Here is a 16,622-nt window from a genome sequence, read left to right on the forward strand (position 1 = left end):
TACTGCCAAAACAGAGAATGCAGGGGGCTAGTCCTACTTGACCCCTGCGGGATCTGGGGCTGAAGATGGCAAAGGTCCAGGTTTGGTCAGTGCTTGAACGCAGGCTTCAGGGGGAGGGGGAGGGGGAGTGTTTGGGGCAGTTGTAAGGAGTTTGCTTGGTCTCTCCTCATGCCATGGGACGGGGGGAGGGGCAGGATTCAGGCTGGGCGGGTGCCTCGAGAGCGCGGGGGCGCGCGCTCCCTGCGCGCAGCCGAGCCGAGGACGCGACAGGCTCTCTGGGACCCGAGCGCCAGCCACACACCGGCTGCACCCCGCGGCCGCCCTGTCACCGCCCAGGTCGCGCGCATGCGCAGTCCGTCCGACCGGGTACTTTCCCCAGGGCGGAGCCTCGGACGTTGTTTGACGGGAGTGGGGGGCGGAGGAGGGAGTTTCCGCGAGGCGGGACGAGGCCTCCGAGGGACCCTGGCCAGCTGGCCGCGGTATATATACTGTGTGGGACCGGCGCGGCCGCTGAGAACCGCGCGCGGCCCAGCCTGGGTGAGTATCGCAGCCGGGGGGGGGCAAGTCCCGCGCGAAGCCCCGCGCGGCGGGTGCTGGGGAGGGGCGGCGCGAGCCTCAGCTGCGGCGTGCGGGGGGGGCTCGAGATGGCGGGTGGTGAGGTGGGTTCGTGGCGTGGGGAGCGCGGTGCGCGGGCGCTGACTGCGTCAATGCAAATCTCGTGTAACGGGTAACGGCGTTGGGCAGCCGTGCGGGCGGTCACGCGGGTGTGGGGCTGTGCCCGGAGGTGGGAGCTGCTGGCGGAGGGTGGGATGGTGCCAGGTACGTGGTACTCTATTAACTGTGTCTGTGTGTGTGAGAGAGACACCATCTTGCCAAGCCCACGCGTGAGTTGAGGACCTCAAAATATGACGGGTTTAAAGTAATTATTGGGGTTGGTTTGCTGTGAATTTTGGATTTTTGTTTTGTTTTTTTGAACCTGCAGGCTGCGCTGGGGGCATCATGTTTCCAAGCTCTCTGCAACCCTGAGAGTTAGTTAAAAAACGGAAGCTGAGGTTCTTATGTAACCACTTGTCTTCAGTAGTAAAGAGTGTGAGACTTGGGATCAAATTGTGAAAACTGGCGACATTACTTCAGTCAGTCAGGGGTAGGGCTATGGCTAGGCTTGCATGGTGTGGATGGTGCAGCCTGAAACTTGAGTTTAATGGGTGGATGAATAAGCATGGGGTGACACGTGCTCACACTCTTGTGTGGGAGCTGGTGGTGAATTGTTTCCCATAATTATCCCTTTCTTGCTTTAACTGAAAAGGTCTAAAATTTCAAAACTGCAAGAAGGATAAAGTATTAGTTTAAGCATCTAGTTAATTTTAAACTTTATTAAATGCAAAAGGCTGTGTCCGAAGAAGTGGGTATTCATCCACGAAAGCTCATGCTGCAAAACGTCTGTTAGTCTATAAGGTGCCACAGGATTCTTTGCTGCTTTTATTTGAGATGTGAAGTATCATAGAGGTAGCTGTATTAGTCTGGATCTGTAAAAAGCGACAAAGAGTCCTGTGGCACCTTATAGACTAACAGAAGTATTGGAGCATAAGCTTTTGTGGGTGAATACCCACTTCGTCAGATGCATTTGAGATGTGGTTGACTTTACACACTGCAGGTAGCCCCATTGAAGTCAATGAGGCCATTCACTGTGGAAAGTTAAGCATGTGTGGACATTGTAGGATGTGATGGGCTCATGTTTGCATTGTTAAAACTGCAAAAAAATCATAAATGCAAAAGATGAGGTCATTTCAATGCAAGTAAAACTATAATGGACCCATTAAAGTACTAAGGTTAGTCAAGTCCAGAGATGACTTCATGGGGACTTAACATCTTGTCCATTTACCAAGTTTGGTTGCTTGATAAGTGCAAAGTAATGCTTACTGGAGGGTAAAACTCCCCTTCTCTATCTTCCAGTACCTTCCACTAAATTTATGATCTCAACTCATTTATATGCCATAATATAAATTGATGGTATGTCTAAATCTGGAATACTGTGTGGACCACTGGTCGCCCCATCTCAAAGGGATACTACAGAAGTAGAGGGGATTCAGAGGAGGGCAATGAGAATGATCAAGAGCCTGGAAAAATACATGAAGAGAGATTTACAAGACTGGGATTGATTATTTTAGGACATGCCTACAAGGCATTACTCAGGAAAGTTAAGGCAAATCAACTGCAGGCGTGATGTCAGTGCGCCTGAATTCAAGTGTGTGGAAACCCCCATGTGATGCTCTTCAATGAGGATTTGGCGACAGGGAACTCAGACCACTTCACTCCTGAATAAAAGTATCCACATGATGAATTAACCCATTTATGAACATTGTCATCATACTTTCAGTTATTTGGCCCTGACTTTCCTGATTGCCCCTGTGTAGGCATGCCCTTAGAAAGGAGATGAATAAGAAGTGAAGTTGAAGTTAGACTGGGGCATCTGTTCTCTATTTCATAGCACAAGAACAAGGGAATATTAAAAAAAAAAAGTGGCAAATTGAAAATTGATTAAAGGAAATACTTTTTTACTCAGTGTGTGACTAGACTGTGGAACTCACTGCCACAACATACCACTGAGACCAAAAATTTAGCACAATTCAAAGAGGGATTGGATGATTATATGGATTACAAGAATATCCAGAGTTACAGTAGTAGTTAATGCTAAATGAAAAGATTTGGAAGATATATAAAACCTCATGCTTGGGGCATAAACCAGCCTCCAATTATTCAGGATTCAACCCTTATGCAAGGCAGACTGTCCCACATCTGTCTACTGTGGGGTTTCATGTACTTCCTCTGAGGCATCTGGTGTGGGCAGCTGTCAGAGACTGGATACTGAACTAGCTGGACCATAGTTCTGATCTAGTGTGGTAATTCCTGTGTTCCTAGAAGCAATATTTAACACTTGCATTACTTGACTTTTTATTGTACAACTTCGCATAACTTTTTGTTGTTGTATTTAATATCTTTGATTAAGAAACTAGAGTTAGTATGACCATCTGGGGCAAACCAGAATTTTGCTAAAGAGGGAACCTAGATTAATAGTCTGGCTGCACCCATATTTGAGTGGGGTTGCAGCCATGTGGTCCAGGTCACAATGCCACTCACTCAAAGTTGGCCCAGCTGCCCACCTGACACATGGAGTTGCAATGCCACTAAAATTTGGCAAAGCTTCCCTGTCCCCTCCCATCATGTTGGAGGGGCAGCTAGGTTACTCCACGCAGCTATGGTCAGGGATGGGGCAGAAGGGAGAAGAGAAGGCTGATCTCCTGCACCCACAACTCACTGTGCCTAATCATTTAAATACCATGGTATCAATGAGCCATCACCAAACTGAAGTGGGTGGGGAGTACTCTGCTGCTGCTGTTTGCTTGGAGACCGTTTCTGTAGGGGGTGTGTCATCCTGGCAGACGCATATTTGTGTTGACTCTATTTCCAATAGGAAGAAGTGTTGTGTGTATTTTAATGAAAGTGTGGAACACTTCAGAAAGCTTGAAACACAGCAAAAAAGAAGACTCTAAAATTAGACTCTGATTTCTATCTTCTGCTCTCACCTGGAATTTTTGGTGGTATTTTGTGGGCTTGGTATTTTTTTCTTTTGTTTTTTGGCATTTTTAAAAAGCATTCTATAAGTCATTGGACAACTCCTGAGTTTAGACAAGCCCTTGTTTAATTTAAATTGGTTTAGGTGAATTGGTGCAACTTTTGTGTATGCTGTTTTATACCTGTTTAAACTTGGCTTGTATCTGTTTAGGTTGCACCTTTAAACTTAACTAAAGCTATGTAAAATAACACCATTAGTCATATCAGTACAACTTTGTATGTAGACCGGGCCACTTATCTATAGTTTTTATCTATCAAATATTTGACAACTTACGAAATTAAATCATTCACTTTTCCAAATTTTTCGGTACAGGTTAACAAGGTGGGAATAGGTTTTGATGTCAGTGTTTATGGAAGTGACCTTCATTAACTATCCTGAAACCTGCTGGCCAAAAATTAAAAAAACTGGCTTTGCAATTCTAATGTTCAGCAGGTTTATAATGTGAGAAATACTGTAGATGACAGCTACAACAAATATGCCTAATTTATCTTGTTTTATAAGAAAAATGTCTTTTCTCCTTTACAGGTTTTGGCAGCACAAAGGAATTGGATGTTTCAGACTACAGATCTCTACAATTTCTTCTTGTGAACTACAAATCTCAGTATGGAGGCCTAAGCCCCTTAAAAGGGACTTCAGTCTGAAATCTGGGAGGTAGTTTTGTGCACAAATAAAGAAACTAAAGTTAACAAAATATATTTCTGTATTGACCAGTGTAAGTTCTGTTTGCTTTCTGAACATGGCCTTCAGAGATCTTTTAATTAATCCATATAAAATACTAGAATATTCTAACATAAAGCCATATATTTGTATTAAATGTTATAAGAGTATACTTGTACCCAAGCAACCTGGCTAAGTTTATGATGCCCAGAGTTGAGAGTGTCATGGAAGAAAACACACTGGGTCTGTTCCAAGCCAGTGGGTATCTGTGACAAGTTGGTGTTGTCACTGCTATGGTCAAGAATCATTCTTGCTGTCTTGCATATCTTTGGGTGAGGATTGCTAAAACAAAGGGTATTTTGTTTTGGCAGTCTGATGTAGGAATACACCTTCAGAAGTTTTGGGGCTGTTCTGTTTGTGCCTCTGTAATGTCTCAGGTTAGAATTTCAACATAAGTATACGACACTCTTATCAATACAAAATCTTTTAAGATGTATAAAAGCTGCATTCGTATTGGCTATCTAGGATGAAATAAACACTTAATTTTAAATTGGCGCATGATATTAAGATGCAGTGTCTTCAGTTTTACCCATTTTAGTTTCTTTATTGGGGTGGATTTTGATCACCCTTAGATATTTTTCTGTATCTCTTCCACCCAACCCCCTTCTGCACCAAAGTGCCATTGACTGTGAGATGAGAAGTACAGTATACTAAGGAAAATGTGATGTATTGTGACAGGGAAGTCCAGTTGACATACTTTCTGTACCTCCGAGAGTGTTGAGATTGTGTAACTTCTCCATTGAAAGCAGTTTTGCGGATTAAAATAAAAGCAGGACTTCCCACATGTATCAAATCTGTTTATTAATCATAATTCATTCTTTTCACATGCGTTCAGTGTTACAAACCAAAATGTTTCACTTTCAGGTCCTTACTCTTTTATATGGCCTGGGAGTTATTCAAAATCACCTCCATGCACAAAACTACCTCCCAGAGAAAGACTTGTCCCATTCTTCCCTAATATTTCATTATGAACATAGTGGAAAGCAGCTCGTTCCTGGCTAATCTGATGAATAACAGCACGGTGTGTGAACTGAAGTATGAGTTGTCATGTGAACTCTACAGAATGTCCACATTTTCTACTTTCCCTCTCAACGTGCCAGTGTCTGAAAGGAGTCTTGCTCGAGCTGGGTTTTATTACACTGGTGTGAAAGATAAAGTTAAATGCTTCAGTTGTGGCTTGATGTTGGATAACTGGAAACAAGGTGACAGTGCTCTGGAAAAACATAAACAGCTCTATCCTAGTTGCAGCTTTGTTCAGAATTTGCTTTCAGTTAGTAATCTTGGATCATCCTCTCATTCAGCCTTCTCACCTCCAGCCACAATAAACAGTCTTTCACCATCTTTGCATTCCATAACTGTTGCTCCAAGCTTGGAACAAATTGGCTTTTTCAGCACTACTTTCTCCAGTTTTCCTCAAGAACCAGTAACTTCTAGGGCTGTTGAGGACCCATCACACCTGCGATCTAACTTTTATAATCCTGCAATGAGCACAGAAGATGCTAGGCTATGTACTTTTCAGACATGGCCCCTGACATTTCTATCCCCAACAGATCTGGCCAAAGCTGGATTTTACTATACTGGGCCAGGAGACAAAGTTGCTTGCTTTACCTGTGGGGGTCAACTAAGTAACTGGGAACCGAAGGATAATGCCATGTCAGAACATCGGAGATACTTTCCTAACTGCCCTTTTGTGGAAAATAAAACTAGAGGCCATCCAATATTCAGCATTTCTAACCAGAGCATGCAAACCCACATGGCTCGTGTTAAAACATTCATAAACTGGCCAACAAGAATTCCAGTTCGACCTGAACAACTTGCAAATGCTGGGTTTTATTACGTAGGTAAGAAAAGTTAACCTATCTAATGTCTTACTTTATTTCTTTTAGAATTTGCTAAGCAATGGCTTGTGTGAACACTTATTGAATACTTTGTAAACTTGCTTTTAAAGGTCGTAATGATGATGTCAAATGTTTTTGCTGTGATGGTGGATTAAGGTGTTGGGAGTCTGGAGATGATCCATGGATTGAGCATGCTAAATGGTTTCCAAGGTAACTGTTTGAAAAGCTCTGTAAGTGGAAGAATTAGGCCAATGCCAAGCCTTTTCAGACCTTCCCTTATAATTTTTATCTTGAAATTTGTCAGTGGGAGCAGAGTTAGGCCAATGTGAGTGCTTTTGAAATTGTCACTCTACAAGAGGGCTTTTTTTTTTTTTCTGTGTGTTCCAGATGGAAAGAATTGAGTGAGAACATTTCTACTGCTGAATAATAAAATGGGGGAAATAATGATGCTAATAACTATGGGGGAGATTTTCAAAGACAGATGTCAGTAAGACACAACTACTATTTGTACCTTTTGAAAATCTCCCCATATGTTAATGATTTTTAAATAGCTTTCATGAAGTTGAGAACAGTACAGGAAAAATAATGTTTTGTATGCTAATCTTTGACACTGTTTACCATCAGCTATTAAACTTAAGTTCAACATCCAACTTTTGCTTAGCTCCTTGTTCATCTCCCCCATTAACTTTATCATTGTATTTTTTTATCTTGAGTAAAGTTTAAATTGCTTTACTAGTGCAAAGTGTAGACTGATTACGTTTTAAAACCTTTAATTTTTTGATATCCATTTCATTGTGTTTTTTTGTTTTTTAAATTTAGACTAGTTTGTAGACACTGAGTGATTTGGGGGGAGGCGTGGAGTATTGGCTGAGTTTAAAAGCTGTTGAGGTTGTACACTAAAAGGTACCTATTACTGAATGCTTTGGTATTGATGAGATCACATTTATATCTGATAAATACAGAAATTAGGTCATATTAAGATGATTCAGCAAAACATCCCTCTTCAGTAAGGATACTTAAGTGTGTGCTAAAGTTCTATTGAAGTCACTGGGACTTAATCATGTGCTTAACTTTTAAGTATGTGTTTAAGTGCTTCCCTGAATTGGGGCCTAACTGAGCACAGTATTGTAGGCTTCTTATTCTGTGTGGCTCTTAACTAGTCTATATGAGAAACAAATATTGTAACTTGACAAACATTTATATTCTGTTAATGTTTTAGATGTGAGTATCTACTGCGAATAAAAGGGCGAGAGTTTGTCAATCAAATTCAGGCAAGATTCCCACATCTCCTTGAACAGGTAAACTAGAATTTTTATGTAATTTTTCTGGTTGCTAATATCAGCATTAGATGGTGGTACATAACTTCCCTCCCTCCCCCACTTTCCAGATATTGCTCTAAGTAGTTTGACAGGTATGAGTTTTAAGTTTGATTGACAGTTCATGAATGAAAAGCTTTACATGAAAATGAGATGAACCAATTCTAATTGATGGTCTTCAAAACTGACTCTTTGCACATCTTCCATGAGCAGTTTTTGTATTTTTGAGAATTGATATTGAAAATAGATCTGGTAGCATGGGGACTTGTCATTTGAAGAGCTTCACAGCTATTTACAGTCAAACCTTATGACATTTGGTGTGAGGCAATGAGAGCTCTAGACCAGGGGTTGGCAACCTCTGGCATGCGGCTTGCCAAGGTAAGCACCCTTGCAGGCTGGGTCAGTTTGTTTACCTGCCGCGTCGGCAGGTTCGTGGCCAGTGGGAGCCACGGTCCGCCGGTTTGCTGTCCCAGGCCAATGGGGACGGCGGGAAGCGGTGCGGGCGAGGGATGTGCTGGCTGGTATGGTGAACCGTGGCCAGTGGGAGCTGCGATCGGCCGAACCTGCCGACGTGGCAGGTAAACAAACTGGCCCGGCCCACCGGGTGCTTACCCTGGCGAGCCGCGTGCCAGAGGCTGCCAACCCCTGCTCTAGACTTTGAGTATAAAGAAGTTAAATTCTGATTACACAAGGCTTAGTGACTAATGCAGATTAGTACGTGCTAGTACAGAAATTGGTTCCAGGTGCCTCTCTTGTGGGACTTTTTTTTTTTTGTAAGTAAGCTGTTTGTTTGTAACAAGTTTATATTTTGCATAAACAAAAGGCATAGTGAGTAACTTCATTTGGAAGAGAAAAGCTTATGTTGGTATAAACTGCCTGGATTTACCTCAGTGCACATTCACAGTACAAATTGTTTGTAAGACTTGTATAATCCTATCTACAAATACTTCACTTAGGCTATTTGAGTTAAAATTCTTAATTGCAAATCTTTGGGTGGAGTGTGGCTGGACAGTGACTAGCACAATGGGGTCCTGGCCCCTGATTGGGGCTCTTAAATGCTACAATAACTTCATTATTTGTACCAAGTTCTTCCTTATAATAATAATAATATGAGATATATCTATCTCCTAGAACTGGAAGGGACCTTGAAAGGTCATTGAGTCCAGCCCCCGCCTTCACTAGCAGGACCAAGTACTGATTTTTTGCCCCAGATCCCTAAGTGGCCCCCCTCAAGGATTGAACTCACAACCCTGGGTTTAGCAGGCTAATGCTCAAACCACTGAGCTATCCCTTCCTTCTTTAGTAAAGCACTTAATTTTTGTGGAAAAGAATGCTCTGAAATTATCAGATTTGTATGCAAAGCGTTGTATGCTGACTCGTTTGTTTCTGTTTTGTTTTTTTTGTTTTTAAATGCTGTTCCTTTGCATTCCATAGCTCTTGTCAACTTCAGATACCCCTGTGGATGAAAGTGCCAATCCACCAAGTATGTACATTTTAGTTAATGTCTTTCAAGCTACATAGTGATAAGACTTTCAGCACACTTATAAACCTAATGTAAATATAAATAGAACTTTTGTATGGATGCTTTCCAAAATTAGCTTGCTAAGCAATTCATAGCATTTTAGAAAGCAGCAGCATTGGAATGCTTCCCAGCAGGTCAAAGCTTTTTTTGACAGTTGTGTAGTGTACTTAAAATGTCAGTGAGGTGTGCAGGAAATTTTATGCTACAATATTCCGTTCAAGTTTGGTGCAAGAGAAATTTCTCATCCCTTCATAATTTCCACAATACTTGGGATTTGTATACATACTGTATAGTTTCTGAAGAGTTTGCCTCTGTTTGCGTGTTCTCTAACTGGACTCAATGGACTTATTTGTTGGTTACACCAGCTTCTGCTAGAGTAATCCAGAGTATGGACCACCCTGGTATCAGAGCTCCTTAGAGAGTGTTGTGATTACACAAGATACATACAACCCTACCCTGCTGGGAGCCTGCAGCTATGTCAGCACCTTCAAAAGTGGGCAGCAATAGCCAGGGAGAGGGAATGGCCAAGTCAGCTTGGGGACTTACTGAAGAAGTGCAGCCTTCCAGAGAGCTTCCTCTGGGGCTGTAAAGCTGCTCTTATTCAGTGGAATACCCAAGTATGATGACACTGCTGTCTGACTTCTCTGGGGGTGAATTCCCCATAGTGGCAGTGGCCCCTGCTGAGGCAGTGAGATGAGTCAGATTTCCGACTATTACGCTTAGTTAGCTAAGTGCCAGGAAAAGGATGACCAATAGTAGAACTGTAACCATTCTATTAATGCAGATGTGACTCAAGAACTTGGTATACTATAAGAAAGGGAGGTATTTCCATAACTAACTTTTTTTACCATTCTTTTTCAGTTCTAATCTAATGACGCTGTTCAACAATGGCGTGACCTCTGGGTTTTCCCTGCTTTTGCTGCTTTAAATTGGATTTTTTTTATTGTAACAAAGCTTTTTTTGTTGAAATACAGTCTAATAAAATTCTAAACGGGAGTTCTAAGTAAAAATATCTTGATTTTAAAAAGTTAGGCCCATGTCATTAAATGATTTTTTTACGCTAAATCTCATTTATATACTGAAGATGCTAAAAATATCTAAAGTTTTTTTTTCAAATCCTCTAAAGTATCTTTTTTTCTTTGTCTTTCTTCCCCTTCATGAATAGCTATTCATTCCGAATCTGGAGAAAGCCATTCAGAAGATGCAATCATGATGAACACCCCAGTGGTTAAAGCAGCTTTGGAGATGGGCTTTAGTAGAAGACTAATAAAGCAGACGGTTCAGAGTAAAATCTTAGCGACTGAGGAAAATTACAAGACTGTTAATGATCTTGTGTCCGATCTGCTTACTGCAGAAGATGAAAAAAGGGAAGAGGAAAAGGAGAGACAATCTGAAGAAGTGGCATCGGGTATGCATAGGGCACTTATCCTCGTTGTTAGATTATCTGTTTGCTTTTTGGTCTAATTCTGGGGACACTTGTATTCATGAGCTTTGGCAATTTTTGTGTGTGTGTTTTAAAGGTAAATATAAAGGATTAACACTGTGTCATCTGGATATCAGTGTGGAATTTAGGCCTCAATCCTGGAATTATCCTTAGTGATGCACCCCATATTTCATTGGGGCTCGATATGGTCTGAGTCCACCTGCACAATGCTCTGCAGGATCAAGACCATATTTTTGTCCATATGCCTATATGTGGTGGTAGGTCCACCAAAACTGTGACTCCTCTATATAGTAAAACGTCCACCACATAGAAACGATTATAAATATAATTTCAGTCTCCTAAAGTTACTACTGGTCAGCTCTGTTACTTCTGTGACTTCTCAGCAATAATAAAAACATTGAGATTAATGTACAAGAGGCCAGATATTTTTTTTTAATTGATATTCCTTGAAGTTAGATGTAGTTAAGTCAGTAGGGTCTGTCAAAATTCACCCTGAAGTGCTTCAGCTAATTCCTTATGCAATCTTAGAACTATTACTTATCTTCAAGAGCTCATGGTGGACAGGTGAGGTCCCAGAGGAGCAAAGAAGAAAGCTACTATGTTTCCCCACCTTTAGAAAGGGAAACATTGAAGACCTGGGGAATTACAGACCAGTGGGCCTAACTTCAATACCTGGAAAGATACTGGAACAAATTAAACAATCATTTTGTAACCTCCTAGAGGATAGTTGGCTGATAAGTAATAGTCAACATGGTTTTGCCAAGAACAAATCTTGTCAAATCAACCTAATTTCCTTCTTTGGTAGGGTTATTGGCCCAGTGACTTGGGGATTGGAGGGATAGATATGGTGGTAGATATTGGTTGGTTTTTGGTTTTTAAAGTAAGGCTTTTGACACAATGCCATATGACAGTCTCATCAGTAAAATAGGGAGATGTGGCTTTCAACTAGGTTAGTGGCTTTCAACTTTTTTTCTTTTTTCTTTTTCATTTGTGGGCCCTTAAACTTTAAATGGAGATACAGACCCCTTTGGAAATCCTAGGTGTAGTCTATGGGTCCCCAGGGGCCTGCAGACCACAGGTTGAAAACCACTGGTCTAGGTGAAATGACTATAAGGCAGGTGGACTGGCTGAAAGACCATACTCAGAGTAGTTTTTGGAATTTGCAGGTGACACCAAGCTGGGAAGGATTACAAGCACTTTTGGAGGATATTAGAATTCAAAATGACCTTAACAGACTGGAGAACTGATCTAAAATCTACAAAATGAAATATAATAAAGACAAGTGAACTTAGGAAGGAAAAAAGTGAAATGCACAATTATGAAATGAGAAATAGCTAAGTGGAAAAACTGCAGAAAAGTATCTGGGGGTTAAAGGGTCACAAGTAGAATGTGTCAACAATGTGATGCAGTTGTGAAAAAGACTAATAGAATTTTAGGGGTGTTTTTAACTTGGTTAATGAGGAAAGTTTGTGGGATTTTTGTTTGGTTTGTTTTTAAACCATAACCTGGTCATGTTTAGCCTTGAGAAAAGAAGACTATGGGGGAGAGAGGAAATGGGTACAGATAAAATAGCACATACTATATTTCAAGTCTGTTCTATAAAGAGGCAGAGACCAGTTCTCCTCCATGTCTACTGAAGGTAGGGAAAGAAGTAATGGGCTTAATCTGCAGCAAGGAAGATCTAGGTTAGATGTTAGGAAAAACTTTCTAACAATAAGATTAGTTAAGTAGTGGAACATCTTACCAAAGGAGACTGAAATCCCTGTCCCTGGAGTCTTTTAAAGAACAGGTTGGACAAACACCTGTCAGGGATGGTCTAGGTATATATGGTCTTGCCTCAGTGCAGGGGGATGGACTAGATGACCTCTCATGACCCCGTCCAGCCCTATACTTCTGATTCTTTAATATTTGCTTTTCAGTTTCAAAACCTCACAAGCATGCAGTCTGGCTTTGAAACTCTTGAAAAACAGTAGGAGCCATGATTTAATGAACATAACTTCTGTAGCACAGCATATTAAAGTGCTGTGTATGTCATCCTGGCTCACTATATGCCAACAGCGGAGATGTCACAACATGGTACATTTCTAGTCATTAAACCATAGTAGAAATTGGACAGCCACAATCTGGAGAATATAAAACACAATTGTACAATAAGGTGTGGTTTGTTTGGGGTTGTTTTTGCTGAGTGTTCTGTACTGTTTAGGTCTTCCCCATGCATAACTCTGTCCCTATAGTTTTTCAAAAAAATACTAAGTCCACACTGATTTAACAGTATTTTTGGCTGGCAGTGATTTTTGACTTGATAAGCCAGTGGTGGTGACACACATAGGCCTTTGGGTCTGTGCATTCCACTTGTGCAATAAATATACCTTTCACTGTGGTGAGTTGGGAAATAATGTATAAGGTGGCCTCGCTACTTTGGAGGAGAAGGGGGACTTTGTAAAACTTTACAATACTCAAACTACTTGTCTGCCTTTCATGTGATTTGTGAAGTCTGTAATTTTAATAGTGTGTATTACTGATGTGGAGTGGGAAGTGAAATGAAGAATGAAAAGAATCAAGGTATCTCTTATAATTGGATAGCACACATCAGTTACAGGATTTGAAGTTGCATTGTTACTAGTAACTTACTGAATTTTCCCCTTGAATTTAAGATGACCTGTCCTTAATCCGGAAGAATCGAATGGCTTTGTTTCAGCATTTGACATGTGTGCTTCCTATCTTGGAGAGTTTACTATCGGCCAAAGTGATAACTGAACTTGAACGTGATGTTATTAAACAAAAAACCCAAACGCCATTGCAAGCAAGGGAACTGATTGATATGATTTTAGTGAAAGGAAATGCAACAGCCCACATATTCCGAAACTGCCTGCGAGAGTGTGATCCTATGTTGTACAAAGATTTATTTGGTGAGTTTGACTGACAGATGTACTTTTTTTTCCTTTTTCTTTTCCCCAGAAGATTGATAAACTTATTTCCTAAGTCTAACCATCTTTATTTTCTTAGTAATACATAGATCCCTGCACAGATACAAAATTTATATCTGCGGATGTCCATGGATATAAAGCGGATATCTGCGGAGCTGCAGGGCTCTACCAGGAACCACAATAGTGAAAGCTGCAGTATGTCAGGCTGCTGCTGCTCGCAGGAGCCAGCGCCCAGTCTGGGCAGCTTCTTCAGCGTGGCTGTACCTCCCCCACCCTTACCCACTGGCCTGGGCACCAGGCTCACCAGCAGCTGTCCCTGGTTGTGCTAGTGTGCGCAAGTGGCTCACGTGCTCCCGGACAAGAATCCCTTTCATGCAGTGATCTGCCTCTCCTGGGTCCTGCGAGCAACAGCCTGACATGCTCCTGCTTTCGTTGCTGTTGTTCCTAGTAGAGCCCTGCAGCTCTGCGGATATAAATCTTGTATCCATGCAGGGCTCTAGTAATACAGTCTGAGGTATAGTAGTAAAGCATTAGTTAAAGATTCTACTGGAATATAGATAATTCCAGTGACTAAAATGTTCTTTTTGTCATTTTAGTTGAAAAAAACATGAAGTATGTCCCCACAGAAGACATTTCAGGTAAATTTTCAGTTTTATTCATTTGAGTGGTTTGGGCAATAACTGAGGTTCTCTCAACAAATTTTTCTCTTTGCCACTGTCACATTCAGAGGTGTAATCCAGACTAGTGAGGGGTTGTCACCACCTGCCCTGTGACCTGATTGCCTCATAATGCTTTACTGTTGTAGCTCCCAACTTTTGCTGCTCACAAACAGCCTACGAGCATGCAAGTTACTCTGAGTGTCTGTGTATAGCTACAGTCCTGGTTTGGTGGCTCTGACTCCAGCAGCCTGTTAGCAACACTCTTGTCACACTTTGGCTTCCATCAGCCTTGGTTACTACTTGCAGAGTGACCTCAACACAATCCCAGTCCCAAATTTTTCCCAAAACTGTGTGTACTGCACTATGCAGCCCTTTCCAGGTCTGTTGCCCCTGCAAAGGGTCAGTATTCAACAGCTTGCGACTTCAACTAGTTACCAAACACACCGGACCCTCACTAGAATGTGGGATTTGGGATCCATGCGTGGTACCGCATTAACGGGGGGAATTGTGTTAAAATGAATTGCAATTAAAGTAATTAAATTTGGGATCTATGGCCGTGACCGTGTTATATGTGAATTCGCGCTATATAGACGCGCGTTTTAGCGAGGGTCTGGTGTAGTTCATTTTAAACAATACCATTTTATTCTCTAATTCAAACTAAACCAAGCTTATTTAACTAAAGACATCTTAGGTGAGTACAACTATAAGGCATTAAAGTCAGAAATAGTTACAAGAGAAATAAAAATACTCACTTTCTAGTAGCTAAAACTTAACAAGCTAGACTGGGTTCAGAGTAAAATCCTTACCACATGATCCCAGCAACATGGCTGACCAAATTCTCGGGTCAGGGTCTCCCCCACTAAAGTCAAAGGGCTGGTTCCTTTGTCTTAGGAGAAAGAGAGTGAGCTTGCGATGTTTTTTTTTGCCCCTCGCTTTTATAGTCCAGTCACCCTTTGAAATGCATTTTCCTGAAGGTTACCCCTAGATAAAGTTCATTCCAGCTCTGAGGATGGAGACCTGAAGTCTCAGGGTGAAAGAGGTTCTTTGTTGTTCCTTGCTGAAATGCAGATCAGTTTGTTCCTGCACCCCTTCATTGTCAAGTGGCCATTCTTTGGCAGGTGGTTGCCAGTCAACTTTGACCTCTGGCATGAGGCATCAGCTTGTCCTTTGTCTATCAGAAACTGGTTCCCCCCCTCCCCCCCCCCCCCCCCACTCCTCCCAGACTTGTGTGGTAAACACATTTTAGTCATAATTTCTATAACGCTTAATATGCACTTCTGACATACATGACACAAGAATATCAATGATCCATGTGGTTGGTCATTTTGAAATTATACCTCACAAGGCATATTTTGTACTGGGTGGCAGTCGTACTGAATGTTATTGCTTTCCCATCTCTAATCAGTTCTGCCATTTGAAGATCTCTTTGTGGTGTTAAGTTTGTTTGTTCTCTTCTCAGGGTTACCCATGGAAGAACAACTGAGAAGATTACAGGAGGAAAGAACCTGTAAAGTTTGCATGGACAAAGAAGTTTCTATTGTATTTATTCCATGTGGTCACTTAGTGGTGTGCAAAGAGTGTGCACCTTCCCTAAGAAAATGCCCTATTTGCAGGGGGACAATAAAGGGTACTGTTCGTACATTTCTTTCATGAAGAGAGAGAACCTGCAAGCTACTGTTCCTGTGCATCCTAGCAGTGCTCAAGACTAACCCAGTGATGTGTTAAGAGTGGAAAACTCTAGTAAAGAAGATAATAGATAAATTACTTGCCTAATGTGGCTTATGGGGTAATAGTGGACTGTTGTGTGAGCATGCTAGGCCTTATGCTGCCAAAGATCTTTTTTGAAACCTGTGTAAGTAATTATTTAAAAATGATGGAAAAATAAGATCTATTTTTTTGTGAAGTAACCTTTTTTCAGAAAGTCTTATCAATGAGGAAGAGATCTCATAAACATGCCTTTATCCTAATTTGAAAAGAAATCCTTTACTAGTGAAGCATTGTATTCTAATACATGATTTCATTTTAAAGCTGAGTCTTAAATAACTGAAGCATTTTCATGAGACTTGCCTAGAAATGACACTTGATTGATACTTGTAAGACTACAGGATCTTCTACTTCAGCTGTTCTGGTTGTATCAAGATTAAAAAAAAAATAGACTACAAAAATACCTTATAAAAGTCTGATATTCTGTTAATGTGTGTATAATTGATATTTAATTGTATGAAAACAGCATTAAAATGTTTTCAGTAAACTATTTTAGAAGTGAAAACTTATTTAATACAAAATGTTCCCAAAGTTAGCTTAAATTTTTGTATAGGTTGCAGTGACAATGGAAAAGTTTGTTAGCTGTATTAGTCTGTACTGTGTGTTCTGCTGATTTCCTCTTAGCACAGACTTTTTTAATTACACTTTTCCTAGCAAAATTAATCTGCTTTAGTTTCCTCCTTATTCAAAGTAGATAGGGAGGGTGATTACTGCATTAGAACAGGAGTACTTGTGGCACCTTAAAGACTAACAAATTTATTTTAGCATGAGCTTTCGTGAGCTACAGCTCACTTCTTCGGA

At 41.1% G+C, this 16,622-nt stretch overlaps 1 protein-coding gene across 3 annotated transcripts; it reads left to right on the forward strand.

Annotated features, from left to right (window-relative positions):
- Positions 1-393: 393 nt before the first annotated feature.
- Positions 394-16,311, forward strand: BIRC2 (baculoviral IAP repeat containing 2). Of its 3 annotated transcripts, none has more exons than XM_039487423.1 (10): positions 394-537; positions 4,160-4,346; positions 5,216-6,192; positions 6,300-6,399; positions 7,409-7,487; positions 8,940-8,988; positions 10,193-10,435; positions 13,126-13,380; positions 13,995-14,036; positions 15,517-16,311. In XM_039487423.1, the coding sequence occupies exons 3-10, from the start codon at positions 5,319-5,321 to the stop codon at positions 15,708-15,710; spliced, it is 1,836 nt and encodes a 611-aa protein (XP_039343357.1). In that variant the 5' UTR covers positions 394-537; positions 4,160-4,346; positions 5,216-5,318; the 3' UTR covers positions 15,711-16,311. The 3 variants fall into 3 exon arrangements, with proteins under 3 accessions (XP_039343357.1, XP_039343366.1, XP_039343347.1); XM_039487432.1 differs by having other exon boundaries at positions 4,160-4,285; XM_039487413.1 differs by having other exon boundaries at positions 4,160-6,192.
- The last annotated feature ends 311 nt before the right edge of the window (positions 16,312-16,622 follow it).

The sequence above is a fragment of the Mauremys reevesii genome, linkage group 1, assembly GCF_016161935.1.
Source record: "Mauremys reevesii isolate NIE-2019 linkage group 1, ASM1616193v1, whole genome shotgun sequence".
Taxonomy (NCBI): Eukaryota; Metazoa; Chordata; order Testudines; family Geoemydidae; genus Mauremys; species Mauremys reevesii.